The following is a 16,016-nucleotide window of genomic DNA, read 5'->3' on the forward strand; positions in this document are numbered from 1 at the left end:
AAAGTCGCAGTATCAGGAGATGATATCGGAAAGTCAGCTCTCCGGTGTTGTCTACAGTATGATTATCCTGGCTTCACTCTTCGTTCTTGCGCGCTCTGGTGTACAGGTATGCATGCGAAGAAAGCTTGAAGCACAAGACTTTCTACTGTACGCTGCCTTTATTCTTTTCCTCGCCACCACGATCTGCTATCTCGTCATCTTTTCCAAGGTGTTCATGATTGCAAGGGTCTCTGTAGGCGTGTTAGAGCCTGGGCCGACCTTCCAAGCCGATATGATCACATACGTCCGAATGATGTTCGTTACTACGACATTATTTTGGATCTCACTGTGGTTGGTCAAACTGTCTTTCCTGTCATTATACAGGACGTTGCTGGAGGGCCTGCCAATAGTGTACATGAGACTTTGGTCAGCGGTCTTGGTATTTTGCGTCATCGTAAGTCCAATCGATCTGAAACCTCGTACACCTACTCACCGAATTTCATAGACCTTAATCGGTTGCATAGTATCTTATACCACATCTTGCCCCGACTTTGGAGCGGCAATGAGTAGAGGAGATTGCCCTCTAGGCCCCCGGACCACTCGCGGTTCTCTTGCCAGTCTCTATACAGCATATGCGGTGGATATGTTGTCAGATCTTATGAGTAAGCCAGCAAACACAACACAATTTATGAGCAAGCTCCTGACATTATCAGTAATGGCTTTACCTATAAAACTAGTCTGGAACCTTCAGATGGCGCGCGTACAGAAAGTAGCGGTGATTGCATTGTTCGCATCTGGCATTGTATGCATGGCTTTTGCTACCTTACGCGTGGTCCAGATCGGCATCAAATCGGAAAACAGCACTGCCCCAAGTCCGACATGGCTGGCTCTTTGGACTATAGTGGAGAATGCTATCGCCATCTGTATTGGTTGCTGTCCAGCCTTTGCCATCCTGTACCGATCGTCTCACACACCTCACATCTCGTACGATACGAACGGTTACGTTCGACACAACCAGAGTCAATTCAGTACCAACGGTAACCATCGAGAAACGATCAAGATGAACTCAATGAAATTTGGCGCTGGTCGCGAAAGAGAGCTCAGGCACGACACATACTGGAATGACACACGAAGCAGCCAAGAAGAGCTGGCGACAGACAATAAGACAATCGTAATCACCACAACATTGCAACAAGACGACCATCACTCAAATATGGGACCATGACCTTGATCGGAAGAGGACAAACATGAGCCTTTTACTGCTAGACCCGTGACCGTGGACGGCATCTGGCTTTCGCTATGCCTCGATACGGGTCTCTGGGTATCATCTCGACTTTATCCAAGCGTTCACAATACCTTTGACAAAGGCAGTGCTCTCGGTTACCCGCCAAGCTACAGGACATCGTGAGAGTTGCTTCATCGAGAGTACTACATAGTCGTTTGAAGTCACCATAGGATGGGAAGTGGTTTTACACTTGCTCACGCTGAACATCGTTTTGATTCGCTGTAGTCCAACCGATCCTATATCCATATCGATAACGAACATAGCCATTACTCTCCATGCTTGAGCTCTTTCAATCCTCCGTTCTGGTCTAATGCAAGGTTGGTCCCCGCGACATTAGCACTATCACCATCGAATAGCAACGCGATCTCTTCCAAAGCCGGACCTTTCGTCTCGACGTACAGGAAGTAGATGGCCAAGCACTCCAATACCAACACCACAACGTATACGATATAGAACTTCCAGCCTAATGCTTCAATACCAATTGGGTTCACGTACTGGTTGAAAATACCGGCCAGCGACGTAAACACGAAACAAAGTGTGAGGCCTTTGGCGCGGATATTGAAAGGGAGGATTTCGACGGTGTAGGAAACTGTTAGGCCAGGCCAGGCGATACCGGCGGCTGTGATTGCATTAGTTGGTTCATTTAGGTGGTACAATATGCGACAGGGGAGAAGAGAAGGCAACTTACCCCCATAGAAGAGGAAGATCATTGCGAGAACTGCGGAACCAGCACTTGAGTTTCCAGTCTGCGCGTACACCGCGCTGCATGCGGTCCAGATGGTGAAGGCGATAAGCATACCGATACCGGCACTCAAGAAAAGTGTTCGTCGCCCCACTCGATCAACAAGGAAAGCGCATCCGAGAGAAACGAGCCAACACCAGATTGTTAGACCACCATTGATGAGCGCTTGATCGGAGGAGTTGGTTATGCCGATAGTCTGAAGGACCGCTGCGAGGTAGTAGCTCACAAGCCCGTTGCCCGAGCATTGCGAGAAGATGGCAGTGAGGATGATCAGCAAGCAGCGCTTCCGATTGCCAGGGGTCCGGACTAATTCGTACCACCCACTGGAGGCACTCGCGGCCTTCTCAGCCTCCAGAGTTAGACTTATCTCGTTGTATTCCCAATTTACAAAGTCGGTCTCGGCTCCATTCCCGTGATATTTTGTGAGTATCTTCTTAGCGGCAGAGTGCTTATTCTTGCTGACTAGCCAACGCGGCGACTGACACGAGGTTAGCATATATTCTGCATGCGTATGCAGCCTGACTCACTTCCGGAAGAAGGTATAGGGAAAGAAGCTGAATCCCAGGCATGGCGCACTGAAGTCCGACCGGAAGACGCCACGATAGATCGGAAGAGATGTGAGTCAAGGTACCGTACGTCGTCCACGCCGCGATGATAGCACCTAGATACCACAGGGTATTGTATACGGTCGTTACCCTACCTCGATGTCGCGGATGCGCAACCTCAGTAATCAGAAGTGGGCATGTCGCATTCGAAATGTTGCTACCCATCCCCATGATGAATCTGCCGGCCAGAAACATGGCGTCTGGGTTATCTTTGCGTGGAAAGGCTTGGATGATCGAGCCCATAATGACTAGGAGGCAACCGATCGCTGTTCCTAGCCTGCGTCCCATCATGTCGGCGATGTAGGGTGTAAATAGGAGAACTGCGAAGCCGCCGAATCCCGGGAATGCACCCAGGAGGCCGAGACGTGATCCTGTGGGGTGATGGAAAACTGTTAACAGTAATGTCAGTTCTCGGCAATTAGCATGAGATGTAGGAGAGCAGGGACATACACTCTTTCCATGCTGGCATAGTCTGTAGACCATTGAGGAGACTGCCATCGTACCCTAGGGTAGTAGAACCGAGGAACAAAAATGGCATCAGCAAGTACAGCTTTCGCAGTTCGGGCTGATGGTACCACGGCCGCATGTCTTCTTCTGGTTGGCCGTGGTGATCAACATCCTCTCGATGATCAACTCCGATATCCTGTTTGCTGTCCATTGCGGTCGAAGTGAGAGGCGGTTTCTTGTCGATAAAACTTCGATGCTTCTGCTTCAATAGTGCATATCTCTACGCATATATATACCCTGAACGAAGCGGCCTGACACACCTCGTGGTCTCGACCAAATCGTCGGTATGCCTGCATCCAGTGCCATGGGGAAGTGGAGTGATAGTGCGGAGAAGACACATGGGTGATGAATCGATACTTGGGACTAGCGTTAGCCTGGCGCTAATGCATCATTTTTCCGTCAGTTTTTGCGGCGTCCAGGTTCTCTGCGCTTCAGTCAACACTCACGACATGGAAGAACGACCGGAACGGGAAGAGCGCGTTCGGCAGCGTACTTCGGCAGCTTGCGATGCATGCCGTACGAGGAAAGTCAAGGTGAGGAATACTTGGTTCAGGGTAGATTCGCAGCCTGACATCACCAGTGCGTCGCGTCGACCAGTGAATCAAAATGCTCGGTCTGTACTGAGCTCAATATCGAGTGTACAAGTATGAGACCGCGGAAAAAGAGAGGACCAAAGAACCGATATGTGCACTCATTGCGGGCGCGCCTTGACGGCAATGGCACATTTGCAGCCGAGAGCGAACCTCAGCAACCGTGTCTGGGACTCATAGCACCGCCTGCCATTATCCAACAGATTACGACTGACTGGTTCGATTGGATTCATCCTGTAGCTCCGCTCTTTCATCGTACTCTGTTCATGCAAAGAATATCCGAGGATGACGGCTCGACGGCGTTCTTCCTGCTAGTAGTATCAGTCTGCGCTGCCACTGTGGCTAGCCTTCGTAGGCGGCGCCACCTCTACGGGGAATTATCGGTAGAAGCGTGTCTGGATCTGGCTGAACGATTCAGAATGTGGAGCGTGAGCAGCGAGATCACACTAGAGAGAACACTGGCGCTGTACAATTTTTCCAGCGCTGTCAACCATGAGCACGGCCTTGGTTCTCCGCTGACCTACCGCCTCTTTGCTGACACTTCGGTCGGCATCAAGTACCTCATCCATGAGAATTTCGAGCGAATGTCATTCATGGATCAGCAAACCCTCAAGCGCCTTTACTGGCTGATTTATGCCGGCCAGTGCACCTGCGATATGCATGGCAGACAGCTACTGGTGCTGCGTCATGCGCATGAAGCTTTCGGTCATCTAATTCCGTTGGAAATTAGCGACATACAGTTACTACATGGTGCTGACGCAAGCTCCGCTGAAGACACCGGTCCGTGCTTTTCGTATGTCCCGGGACTCAACGTACTTTCCAGGCTCTTCATGGTATGGCATTCCAGCCAAGCGATCACAACTCAAACTATGAATAATTTACATGAGCACATCATGCGCGCTCAGCAATTGCTTGAAGACGTGCCCCCAGAACTCGCGTGGCGACCGCCTCATGCCGTTGGACAGTTCGCCTTCAATGTGCAAAAGGTCAATCTCAAGGTTACGCAACTGCACATTCGATCCAACCTGCTTGAACAGATGAACACTTTGGCCAAGGACCAAAATATGCGAGTCACCCCGGGCACTATCATCGATGAGCGACATCGCGTGGTGGACGAGCTGCTCGATGTCCTATACAACATGCCAGAAGAGGTATTTGATGCTAACGGATATAGTATTGTGCCGAAAATTAGAGACATTGGTGGCGCTCTTCTGGATGAGCTGCGAACCGGATCGCAAGGCACCACTCTACAAGCAAGCATAAATTTGGATAAGCTTTTAGCGAAGTTGGAGAGCCTAGATCAACGAGTTGCGGTGCAAACACCATATGTCTGAATTTATGCTCTCTGTAGCGTAACAGGAGTGAGTGGCCTGCGATATAATTTTATTGAGAGTATCTATGTCGCAAGATGCTAGCTGTTTATCATGTAGGGTGTTCAAAAGTCCTCCTCACTTTCTTCGAGGCTATATGCCCAGCACTCGGCAATGCATGTTCTGGCTGGGATGGTCACTGCGATGGGAAAACCTCCATAGTCGGGGTCTTCGTTCGGCATGATCAAAAATTCGCCACTTCTTGTCTCGTCACCACCTAGAATCTTCAGCGTCGACAGCTCGCAGGTCTCAGGGTTTACTTCCTTCTCCTCTGCGTGTAATATGCCGGTGAAAGTTGACTTGGGGTTGGCGCTCTTGAAGGAGAGGTTGAAGCCCCAGCCTGCGCACAGGAATTTCCCGTCCCCCTGGTGTATGACCATACCTGCTCCAGGTCCCGGCTTACCAAAAACGAATGCACGTTCTATGATGACCTGGAAGCCTCCCATAGTCTTTGTTCGAGGTTTCTCGCTGATCTTTTGGCCATCGACAAAGTCGTCGAAGAAAAAGCCCATCATATCTTCAGGCCGGTTCGCCTGCGCTTCCAGAATCTGCTTTCGCAATGAATGGATCAAGCCGTAGTGCTTTGTGAAAGCGCTTTCGGATGCTGCAAGAGAATCGATACCGAACGGAGAGCATCCCAGCGCGAGGTAGTTGGCATAAGCGCTCCAGATCCGTCGCGCACCTTTCTCATCACGCCTCTGTTCGGGTATAAACAGTGGTTGACCGCCATGTCTGTAGTTTTGGCAGGTCATCTCGTAGTCGTGAAAGTACAAGTCCGGTGCTATGAAGTCTAGGCTGGGGGCATTGAAGGTGTAGACGTCCATTGTATGCGGACATGGGCCGCCGGATGGGTAGATGCCGGCCTTTTCTCCGCCACCCACTACAACTGGTATGTCGGTAAGATCGAGATCCGTAGGGTTGTCAAAGTTCAGCCAGACGTTGGCATACAGAGGTATCGGATACTCGGCTTTGCCAGCGGATGCGACATGGTGAATGTACTTTGAGTAAGCATCTGCCATGAACATCTCATTAGCGTTGATGATGTCGTCAGCACCAAAAAGCTCTGTCCATGATGTTTCGCCTGCTTTAGCTGCGCTGACGTTGTACCGTCTCTGAAACTCTGGGTGTAATCGAGCACTGTTTGACTGCAGGTGTTCAAGCAGCTTTTTCGGTACGGGCTCCTGGAACTTCTTATCGGCAATCTTTGAGCGATCTCTAGAATCGCCCAATAAGCCAGTCTCGTTCTCAACTTGCACCATCAGCACAGTACTATGCTGTCCATCAAATTCCTTCAGATGGGCCATAAGTTTCGCAAATGCCTTTGCATCAGCCGTCCATGCCGCCTCACAGAATGGACTTAACAGCTCCAGCGTTCTCCGCTTGCCTCCTGCTTCCAGCGCATGTACTCTCGGGAACCTCTTTACATCCTTCTTGACCCAAGCGGGTACGTATGTACTGAGCGCGTTCTTGAAGCTTCCGAACCAAAGTAGCACGAGCTTGATGCCGTGTTCGCGCGCCGCCAAAATCACAGCATCAAGGTTCGAGAAGTCAAACTGACCCTCTACAGGCTCAATCTGTTCCCAGGATACGGAACCGAGCAGCGTGTTGATGTACATTGCGCGCATGTTCTGCCATATCTTGTCATCGGCCATGTACTTTGCTGAGCTTAATGTGGAGTTGTGCAGCTCGGCGCTGAGCATGAGGAAAGGTTCGCCATTGACGATGAGCTGGCTTGAGGTTTTGGTCTTGCGAAGGTGTGGGATTGACATTGCTGTCATGATGTGATAGTCTTATCAACCGCGGAAGGCTTGAGTTTAAGGAGAGAGGTTGCAGAAGGAGAAAAGAGTGCTCCTGCGTGGTGCAATAGAAGTTGAGGAGAGGAGAGGAGAAGCAGACGTGAAACGACTGAGCGAGACATGAGCAACTAAACATCACATGCTTGGAAGCTGCCCCATCTTACACGCAAAAATATCGGAGTATCTCTGCATAAGTCGGAGGCATGGTTTGTGCCACCCGATCCTAACTCGTAGTGCCCGTCCATGGCGTGCGGGCGTACATGCGGGGAACGCTAATGGAAAAATACACGAGTCATATATCCGACGCTAAGATAGTTGAGCCTTCTTCCAGTTCTGCATCCTGATATCCTATAGCGCTCGTGGAAGGTACTATGCCAGCAAGGAAATACCGGTACTTGTGCACCACTCCGCGGGTTTCCTGATCCGCCCTTTTACCTACCATCATTAGCCTTCCGATGCCTTTGCGCATTGTCGACTTGAATAGGTTGATCATCGGGACACGTCCCACGCGAACTATGTTATTATATACCTATTCATCTTTTTGATGTCCTCTTAAACAGCTCGCCAATACATCCTCATTCATAGTTGTTACACTTAACCCTCCTGCGCCTATATGTGGCTGCAGCGTGACTATAGCAAGACTCTGGTAAATGATTTCTTGTTTAGTCGCGATGTGTATCCTTCTATTTTCTTGCTTTCCCTTCCAGCCTCTTAGAGCTACTTCTCGAGCGCTTCGGGCTCGTGTTGTAACCATGGTGTGTTGATGCAGTGTCGTTTCGAAAGAGGCAGAAAGATCGAGGAGTCGAGGGGCTGGAAGACATAGATCTCGGCATTAACAAGGCCACAAACTCCGGCCCTATATCTGAACACCATCTTCGTCAAAAAATCTACTACCTATCTGCCCAATATTCCCAAGAGCTCATCATGCGCCCCTCGGATAGCGCATGTCCGCTAACTCAGCTTCCACAGGAGCTTCTGGATTATATAATCGGCGACCTTCCTTCACCTCAAGACATCTCAAACCTTTCTCAGAGCTGCAAAGCCCTGCACATAAAGACAATAGAGCGACTCTACAACCACATCAGCCTGACGTGGAAAGCCAGCGATACAACCCGCCCTCTGACTGTTGACAGTCAGCATGCAGCACAATCCCTCCGTCCCAACCTGCTCCTCCAAACAATCTTGGCGAAACCTAGATATGCGCAATCCATCACCCATCTCAAATTGCAGAGTACGGGATTTAGGGGTTATTGGTCGACTTGGGGTGTCCTTCCGCGAAGACGGAAGCCATTAGTGAAGCGGAGACCTGATGCTGCCAGGGACTGGACGATTGAGAAGCAGCGGTTAGCCATGGACGCCGTACACGGCGTAAGACTAGGAAGACAGCGCGATGGGCATGCAGACGCTTTTACAGTTAGCCATCAGTCTTGGTATGATGCGGTCTTGATGTACGACCTGGATGCTACGATCGCGCTGCTCATATGTACATGCTCAAATCTCGCGTCGCTTCATCTAGGGTTCCACATTGGCGACGACGTAGTATTTATCCCTAGGCTCTTATGGTCCGTACCTTCCATCGAAGGCACAAAACAATTTCCAAGATGTGGCAACCTTCGAAAGATAACTTTGGGATATACGCGTATTATTGATGAGAACGAAGAAGAATCTGACATGTGGAGTCGGATTGACTGGCTACATCCACATCTAGACTGGAGGGGGTATTGGGCTTTCTTCTGGTGTCCGATAATCCAGACCATCGAGATGAATTTGATGGATGAGGTTGCTCACGAGGGATTCCAGATGATGGAATTTTCACCTCTCTGCTCAAAGCTGACGACTTTGAGGCTCTACGAGTCTTCCGTGACGCCAGACACACTGGCCAAACTGCTGTCTTATACACCTGCCCTCAAAACATTGGACTACGAATACTGGACTACCCATGAAGACTCGCTGGACTGTGGGTCGCTCAGCGCAGCCTTTAATGTCGCTAAAAGTACCTTGGAACATTTGAGGTTTGTCTCTCAAATGAAATCGCCTACCGTGTATGAAGACAGCCTCGTAAGCGGCATGTGTAATTTTCACGACTTTCCTGTGCTTTCCTCCCTTCAACTCCCGCCAGCCGTACTACTAGGCTGCAGACCTTTCTCTGCGCCCAGGCTAGAGGAATCCATTCCATCAAGCATGAAGAAACTCTGCTTTACCGATGACTTCTTTGGCGACGCCTGGGGCGCGGAAGAGTTGACATCGGTCTTGAACGACTTTGTTGAAGGCGATTGGGGAGCTTCATCCCCCCAGCTCCAGCAGATATATGTCGCAATTGATAGGGAGTGGCTTGGTGAGGCTGAAGATGATTGTCTGCGGAAGTTGTGCGAGGAGAACGGATTGAAGTACGAGCTCTAGACATTGTCGACAATAGACATGGCAGCAAAATTAAGGCTTTTGCATCTGCGATACATACGTCCAATGTCGGGGGTTCCGAGGCAAGAACGCCGAAGCCGAAACGATACGAGACGTTAATGCAGTTGTAGTCGGTGCGAAGCGTTCCGCCGGGTACCGACATCACGATGATGAAGATGATGTTCATGCCGCATCGGGAGCTGGACCCTGCAGGTGAGATCGCGTTCTATGGAATGACGTCTTCGATTCACGACACACGCGATTTGAGATGGTACAAAGACAATAGCATCCACACCTTCGCATTCAATCTTATCCCGCATCTGCAATCCCGTATCTCTGCATCGCGTTCATACACGTGACCGTTCTTCTACCTTCACCACCACTGTCTCGAATCTTATCACAGCCGCCAGCATGGGCAATACACAATCCACAGTGCGGTATCTTGCGCCGGCTTCTTTCATCTATGATTTTGCATTGCAACAATATGGCATATTTTCGTCGCCCAATATGATGGACATCCATAACCGGAACCTTGCCGCCTTCAGTCCATACCCGTACTTCATCGGCGCATTCTTCTTCCCACAACAAATCTTCCAGCTGGTCTGGTTGTGGAAGCTGTGGAAGCAAGACGGTAATGCACAGGAGTGTGCGATGATGAATAAGTTTGCGTGGGTTTACAGTTTGGGAAACTTTTGCATTGGAAGTATGTCTTACCTTTGAAACATCGCTCTGGTCATGGACAACAAATACTGACATGCGCGATAGCCTGGATGTTCTTCTGGAACTCAAACAACTTGGAGACATCAAATATCTTTGTCATCATCAACACATTGGCCCAAGTCGGTTATATTGCTACAGCGCTCGAACCGCTCGATACACGCTCGACACCCAACTTCCTCACACACATCGTTGCGAAGACATTCGCAGGTATCGGTGTACTGGATCTCCTTCACAACACATCAGCAGCCTACTATGTAGGCGTGGAACCTAGCTCGCTCGTACAGGTCGCCACTGGTGTTGGATTCGCAGCTGCGGCCAGCATGAGCGACTGGATATTTGGTAGCTGCCTGGTATACGATCTCGTCGCGTTGGCTGTTGGACAGGAGGGCAACTGGTCAAGGCTGCTGGGTGGATATGCGGCGATGACTGCTGGTATTGTGGGCTTCAGGAACTTCTTCTAGTATGTTCACTCGGCTCCGTCGCATGCCGAGTCGTGCTGACGGATTGCAGTCCCCGGTGGAAGGCTCAGAAGGAGGGTAGATATGCCAGGGTCCAGGATGACGGTGATGCTGTTTAGACATTGGGTGCCGCATGTCGCGAAAGTTACCCAGATTCAACAACATACGAATAACGTGTATGGTAGTTAATTCCAATCATAATATTTCAAGACTTACTTTCTTCTCGTATTTTCGCTAGCACTTCCCAGTCTGGACCGCTCTCACCGACGTGCAACTCTCAAGAAGGTCGAGACACCACGAACCCTCGTTCTGCTCGATGGTGGGTTTCTGTTACGTTTCGAGGCTGATCTTAGTGGAGCATATTAGTTGACGCTTGGAGGCCGAAGCGAAAGACCCATTCCGATGGCGGAGGAGGGGCAGATGGCATGCATTATGACTATGCAGGACACGCTAGAGGTCGACTCCAGATTGAAGTTGATCCGATCTCTGATGCGCGTGCATCTGGCGATGTTATATGAATGTGGTGCGAGCCAGCCGGCAAGCATTCCGCCGGGCGCGCAGAGATGATGCGCATCGCCAAGGCCCGCGAACGGCGGCAAGGGGAAATGCAGCGTAAGCTAGGAGAGTCGCGTGCCCGCGGATTGCCTCGAGATAAGCAACTCTTATCTATCACTCATCGCATCCCACCCGCGCAAGTCACACTGATCTCCCGTCATGCCTGCCCTAACCGTAACAGACGCCGCTTGGCTCAGTATCGGTCATGCGAGCCCGCCGGGGGATCCTCTAGCATGTGGAGAGCTTCCTCTATCGAGTCTACCGTTGGCTGGGGGGTAGTCATGACTGTTGACTGTTGACGGCCGCTGCGTTGCGCCGTGTCTTCTGTCACACTTCGCTGACGTCTCGTGCCTTCTCTTCTACTCTTCCTCTTCCACTACCTGCATTCTGCGCTCTCTGTGCTTGTCGTAACTTCTTGTTCTGCACGCCGACTCTTATCAGCCACGGACCGGATCAACGACGTCACAGCGCCGCACTTTGAACAGCGACTCTCACGCGTTGACTTCTTAAACTACGCCTGCAGACACGGTCGCCAGATTCATCATTGGATTCTGATACTGACGTTGCGCGTGTCTTGTATACGAGGTTGCACCCACACCTCGGTGGCTGTACCTAGAGCCCGAACCAGCACCTGACCACTCAGCCTGCGCTACGGAGACGCGAGGAAGAAGCAACAAGCAAGACGTATAAGCAAAACATCCAGGTTAGCAGTTCCGGTTGACTCTATACGGAAATCACAGCCCTACAAAGTTGTGTCGCGACTTCCTCCCACACCCTCGTACTCGACACATGGCACCATGCCGCCCTATCTATCCCCTCTACATATAGCCAAACCCACGTTACCACCGACATGCGAACCTGCGAACGAGTTCCTCTACCATCTCTCGGCCTTCTTCCACACCTGCGTGCCTACGAACCTCGCGCTCATCTCTACGTTACTCGGCACGTGTAGCATCATATCATGGCTATTCGCACAGCTACCACAGATATACAAGAACCACAAGTTAAAGTCGACATCCGGCCTGAGCGCTTTCTTTCTGACGGAGTGGCTGTTGGGTGACGTGACCAACTTGCTGGGTTGCCTTTTCACTGGGCAGGCGTCATGGCAGATCATAATCGCTGGTTACTACGTTTTTGTAGACTGCTGCCTTTGCGCTCAGTGGGTGTGGTATGAAATGCTGCATCACGGAAGGCCTCTGAGGCCCATCTGGGGACGTTGGAGCAGCGGTTCGGCTGGCAGCGGCTCGGGCGCTGGCGGCTCTGCTATGCATCAAGTTCTGGATGGGATGAGCATCAGTGGTACAAACAAGACATCTAGCCCCGCGAAGACCCCCCAAGATCCCTCCGACAAAAAGAACAGCACACAGGATACTGGGGCAAAGGATGTACCACGCTCAAACGGCAAGGACACTTTTAGAATACCCAACTTCGCGCGCTCACCAATGCCCACTAAAGAGTCGTGGCAAAACACACCTCCATCTGGTGCATCCCCGAACCCCAAGGTACGGGTAGCAGCGTCGAGCTCACCTATGCCTTCACCCAAGACTGTCATCTACATCAGTCTTATGCTTGCGGTACTCATCAACCCTACTACGGCCACACCCATAAGTCCCTTCGCCCCAGGTCTCGTCCGAGCCCGCAGCCTTTCTGCCTACACAACCACAACGACCAGTTCGCCCGACGCTGCAGCCATTGCTGGCAAAGTCTTCTCTTGGATGAGCACATTCCTCTACCTTGGATCCCGCCTCCCCCAACTATATATGAACCAAGTCCGCAAATCGACAGCTGGTCTCTCACCCGCGCTCTTCGCAGCAGCCTTCTTTGGTAACCTCTTTTACTCGACTTCTCTGCTTACAAACCCCTGTGCATGGTACGACTACGCACCCGGCGAAGGCTCTGGCTGGGTCGACCCTCAAGGTAGTGTGCGAGAAAATTGGGTTCTACGCGCGGCACCCTTCTTCTTCGGCGCAGCTGGCGTTCTCCTCATGGACGCAGCCGTTGGTCTTCAATTCTGGTATTTCGGCGACGCTGCACCACGCGGTCGATCTATGCTACCCCGTGACGACGAAGTCATCATCACCGTCGACGATCACGGCAAGCTGGTGCGCAGGAGTATGCACTGGCGCCGAGTAAGCGGGTGGATGAGGGGCTGGGCACCTGCCGTTAGTGTAGCTGCTACGCCCAATGTGAGTCGTGCGAACACACCCATGGATTCCCCGAGAGAAAGCAGTCCGGCCAGTTTGGCTGGCAGTAGCTCCAGCAAGAGCATTCCTATCAAAGGGAAGGGTAGTGCCTTGGACGAAGCCAGGGCGCTTTTGGGAACAAGCAGACATGCAAGTCCAAGGAGTTATGGGGCTGTGGGCAGTCCTCGGTAGTGAGCTAGTTGCATTCACAATGCGTATCGAGTTCATGGCTGGATCCTATTACTGGGCATGTATTGCATAGTTGCATCTACGATCGGCGTTCTTGGGAGCATTAGCATTGATGCCTACACATCTTAACATATGAAACAATCATTATTCTTACCATGCATCAATGTCCAGAAACATGCCATTCTCGAATATGACCCAGTCACTAAGCGCAAGAAAGACAGAAGGAAAGGGGTTGAGTTCAGAACAAGGTAATACTGCAATTGGATCTTCCGTTATTTCATCATAGTTTCTATGATTTGCTTGAGAAGATAACGGGGAAACCACATCTATCTAAACCGCCCTTGACAAGGAAAAAGGCACCAGAACGCCGAGCTCGACTAGCAACAAGAAAATGTAACCAGACCGAAAACCCGAAGAGCCCCCCCCCCTACTGCGAAGGTATCACACCCTTATACAAAACATGTCTTGGTAATCGTACAGAAAAGCCGGGAGGTGTGTGTTGTATACATTGGCAACGCCGTCGTCGATGGCATTTGCCCTTCAGGAAGTCGAACTTTTAGGGAATCTCTAGAAAAGGAGGAACGCCAATGGTAAGAAAGGCGTTTAGACACGCGAGACATCGCGACCGAAGCACTTGGCCTTGGCCCAGTCAAGCATGACCAATATCCTGTTACGGGTGCTGAAGCACATGCTGAGGTATGCCGAGCGCCAGAAGATGTAGGTAATGGTACCGCCGGAAGCAATGTTGCCAGAGAACCATGAGATGTCGGCAACAGCCTTCTCGGAACCAATGTAGGCGAGCGAACCCTGGTGGGAGTACTCAAAGGGACCGATAGACTTGATCCTCCTCAGCCTCTGCTGCAGAGCCTTGATCTCGCCAAAGACCTTGTCACGCGCCTCCTTTCCTGGTGCCTTCTCCTGTGCAACGGAGAGCTCGGCAAGCTCGCCCTCAATCTCAGAGGTCTTGGCCATGTTGTTGAACATGCGGGCGAGGAAAGCACCCTCCTGAGCGGCGACCTGGGCAGTGGGGGCGTAGTTGGCAACGGCGCAGTCACCGACAGCCCAGACGTTCTCGGTACCCTTGACGACGAGGTACTCGTTTACGGCGAGACCACGGCGGGAGTCCTTTTGTGCGGGAATCTGGTTGATGAGGTCCTTGACAATGGGTCGGAGAGCGTTACCGGTAGCCCAGACCAGAAGGCCGTAAGGGATCTTCTCGAGCTGCTTCTTGCCATCAGGGCCAGTCGACTCAGCCTCGATGAACTTTGATGTGACGTTCTTGACCATGGTCTTTGTGCGGATGGTGATGGTCTCTTCCTTGAAGGTCTTCTCAGTGTAGTCGATGAGCTGCTTGGAGAACATGGGAAGGACGTTGGGCAGAGCCTCAACGAGGGTGACCTTGAAGTTATCCTGAATCTCGGGGAGCCACTTCTTCAAATCAGAGTGGAAGAAGTCCTGGAGCTCACCAGCGAACTCGACACCAGTGGGACCACCTCCAACAACGACCATGTGTAGCAGGCGCTTCTTCTCCTCGTCAGACTGGTCCTTGAAGGTAGCGGTCTCGCAGCAGTCCATGATGCGGTTTCGGATGCGCTGAGCATCGCCGACCTCCTTCAAGAAAAGACCGTTCTCCTTGACACCGGGAATGCCTGTTCTATGTTAGCTTTGTTCAGGTCAAAGTGGGCAAATGACGCACCGAAAGTGGCGTTCTCAGCGCCAACACCAACGACCAACATGTCGAAGGGAACCTCGGTCTGCGAGACGTCGCCCTTGATGTCTGAGTCGTCGCTGATGTAGACGACCTTCTTCTCGTAGTCGATCTTGGTGGCCTCAGCTTCGTAGTATTTGACCTGCGCCTTCTTGTGGCGCAAGAAGTTGCGGATGGGCTCCATGATGGAGCGGTGCTCAATGGTGCCGACAGTGCATGAGGGAAGGAGAGGAGTGAAGAGGAAGTAGTTTCGGGGGGAGACGACGATGACATTGTAGTTCTCCGTGTCGAGCTTCTTCAGCAGAGAGACGGAGCCCCAACCGGTACCTGTCGCGTGTCAGCGGCGTCCTAGAAATACACAATTGATTAATGGCTACTCACCGAGAACAACCAGAGTCTTCTTGCTTGGGTCAGGCGGCGGCTGGTCGGCGGGGTTGCGAGTCTCGTAGATGCCGTATCCGACGTATCCAAGGCCGGCGATGGCGGAGAGCTGGGTGAGGCGCCACGTCCAGCGCAGGAGGCGGAACCTCTTAGGCTTAGGCTTGGGCGCGCCGCTTGACTGCTGGCGGACAGACTGGCGGAGAGCAATCTGATACTGGGTAGGCCGGGGAGTCCATTGCGCCCTGTTGGCGATAAGCGACGGGCGCTGTGTGCTCAAGTTCCTGCGTCCAGCCAGCTGAACCTGCGAGAGGACATTGGCAGAAGCGGCGAGCGGCCTCATGTTGGGTGCCATTGGGATGGAGGAAGCCACGGGAGAGCTTCACGAAATCAATGGCTGGATATAGGTGATAGGGAAGGCGAACAAAAGGTGTTGAGGACGGTTCCAGAGTGCGCGGAAGTCAACTTTTTCCTTAGCGATGACGAACACCCTACCAAGACGTCCAGCAGGGGTCTTTGCTTCTGCGCCAAAAGATAAGCCCTGTTCCAATTAA

At 51.7% G+C, this 16,016-nt stretch overlaps 7 protein-coding genes across 7 annotated transcripts; 4 read left to right on the top strand and 3 right to left on the bottom strand.

The window, feature by feature from the left end:
* Positions 1-1,530: 1,530 nt before the first annotated feature.
* Positions 1,531-3,269, bottom strand: AA0111_g6509 (hypothetical protein; the record flags this gene model as incomplete). Its single annotated transcript, XM_028652739.1, has 4 exons — positions 1,531-1,883; positions 1,953-2,484; positions 2,534-3,000; positions 3,062-3,269. 4 exons carry the CDS (start codon positions 3,267-3,269, stop codon positions 1,531-1,533), a joined length of 1,560 nt encoding a protein of 519 aa, XP_028505765.1.
* An 858-nt stretch (positions 3,270-4,127) lies between these two features.
* On the top strand, positions 4,128-5,042 carry AA0111_g6510 (hypothetical protein; the record flags this gene model as incomplete). Its single annotated transcript, XM_028652741.1, has 1 exon — positions 4,128-5,042. One exon carries the CDS (start codon positions 4,128-4,130, stop codon positions 5,040-5,042), a length of 915 nt encoding a protein of 304 aa, XP_028505949.1.
* Positions 5,043-5,143: 101 nt separating this feature from the next.
* Positions 5,144-6,856, bottom strand: AA0111_g6511 (hypothetical protein; the record flags this gene model as incomplete). The annotated part of the gene is made up of 1 exon (XM_028652742.1): positions 5,144-6,856. One exon carries the CDS (start codon positions 6,854-6,856, stop codon positions 5,144-5,146), a length of 1,713 nt encoding a protein of 570 aa, XP_028505950.1.
* Positions 6,857-7,798: 942 nt separating this feature from the next.
* On the top strand, positions 7,799-9,274 carry AA0111_g6512 (hypothetical protein; the record flags this gene model as incomplete). The annotated part of the gene is made up of 1 exon (XM_028652743.1): positions 7,799-9,274. One exon carries the CDS (start codon positions 7,799-7,801, stop codon positions 9,272-9,274), a length of 1,476 nt encoding a protein of 491 aa, XP_028505947.1.
* Positions 9,275-9,682: 408 nt separating this feature from the next.
* Positions 9,683-10,568, top strand: AA0111_g6513 (hypothetical protein; the record flags this gene model as incomplete). Its single annotated transcript, XM_028652744.1, has 3 exons — positions 9,683-9,974; positions 10,037-10,451; positions 10,502-10,568. The coding sequence occupies 3 exons, from the start codon at positions 9,683-9,685 to the stop codon at positions 10,566-10,568; spliced, it is 774 nt and encodes a 257-aa protein (XP_028505948.1).
* A 1,233-nt stretch (positions 10,569-11,801) lies between these two features.
* AA0111_g6514 (hypothetical protein) lies at positions 11,802-13,379 on the top strand (the record flags this gene model as incomplete). Its single annotated transcript, XM_028652745.1, has 1 exon — positions 11,802-13,379. One exon carries the CDS (start codon positions 11,802-11,804, stop codon positions 13,377-13,379), a length of 1,578 nt encoding a protein of 525 aa, XP_028505953.1.
* A 600-nt stretch (positions 13,380-13,979) lies between these two features.
* Positions 13,980-15,805, bottom strand: AA0111_g6515 (External alternative NADH-ubiquinone oxidoreductase; the record flags this gene model as incomplete). The annotated part of the gene is made up of 3 exons (XM_028652746.1): positions 13,980-15,025; positions 15,073-15,411; positions 15,466-15,805. The coding sequence occupies 3 exons, from the start codon at positions 15,803-15,805 to the stop codon at positions 13,980-13,982; spliced, it is 1,725 nt and encodes a 574-aa protein (XP_028505954.1).
* Between the last annotated feature and the right edge of the window lie 211 nt (positions 15,806-16,016).

This window comes from Alternaria arborescens (assembly GCF_004154835.1).
Source record: "Alternaria arborescens strain FERA 675 chromosome Unknown contig_14, whole genome shotgun sequence".
NCBI classification, from domain to species: Eukaryota; Fungi; Ascomycota; class Dothideomycetes; order Pleosporales; family Pleosporaceae; genus Alternaria; species Alternaria arborescens.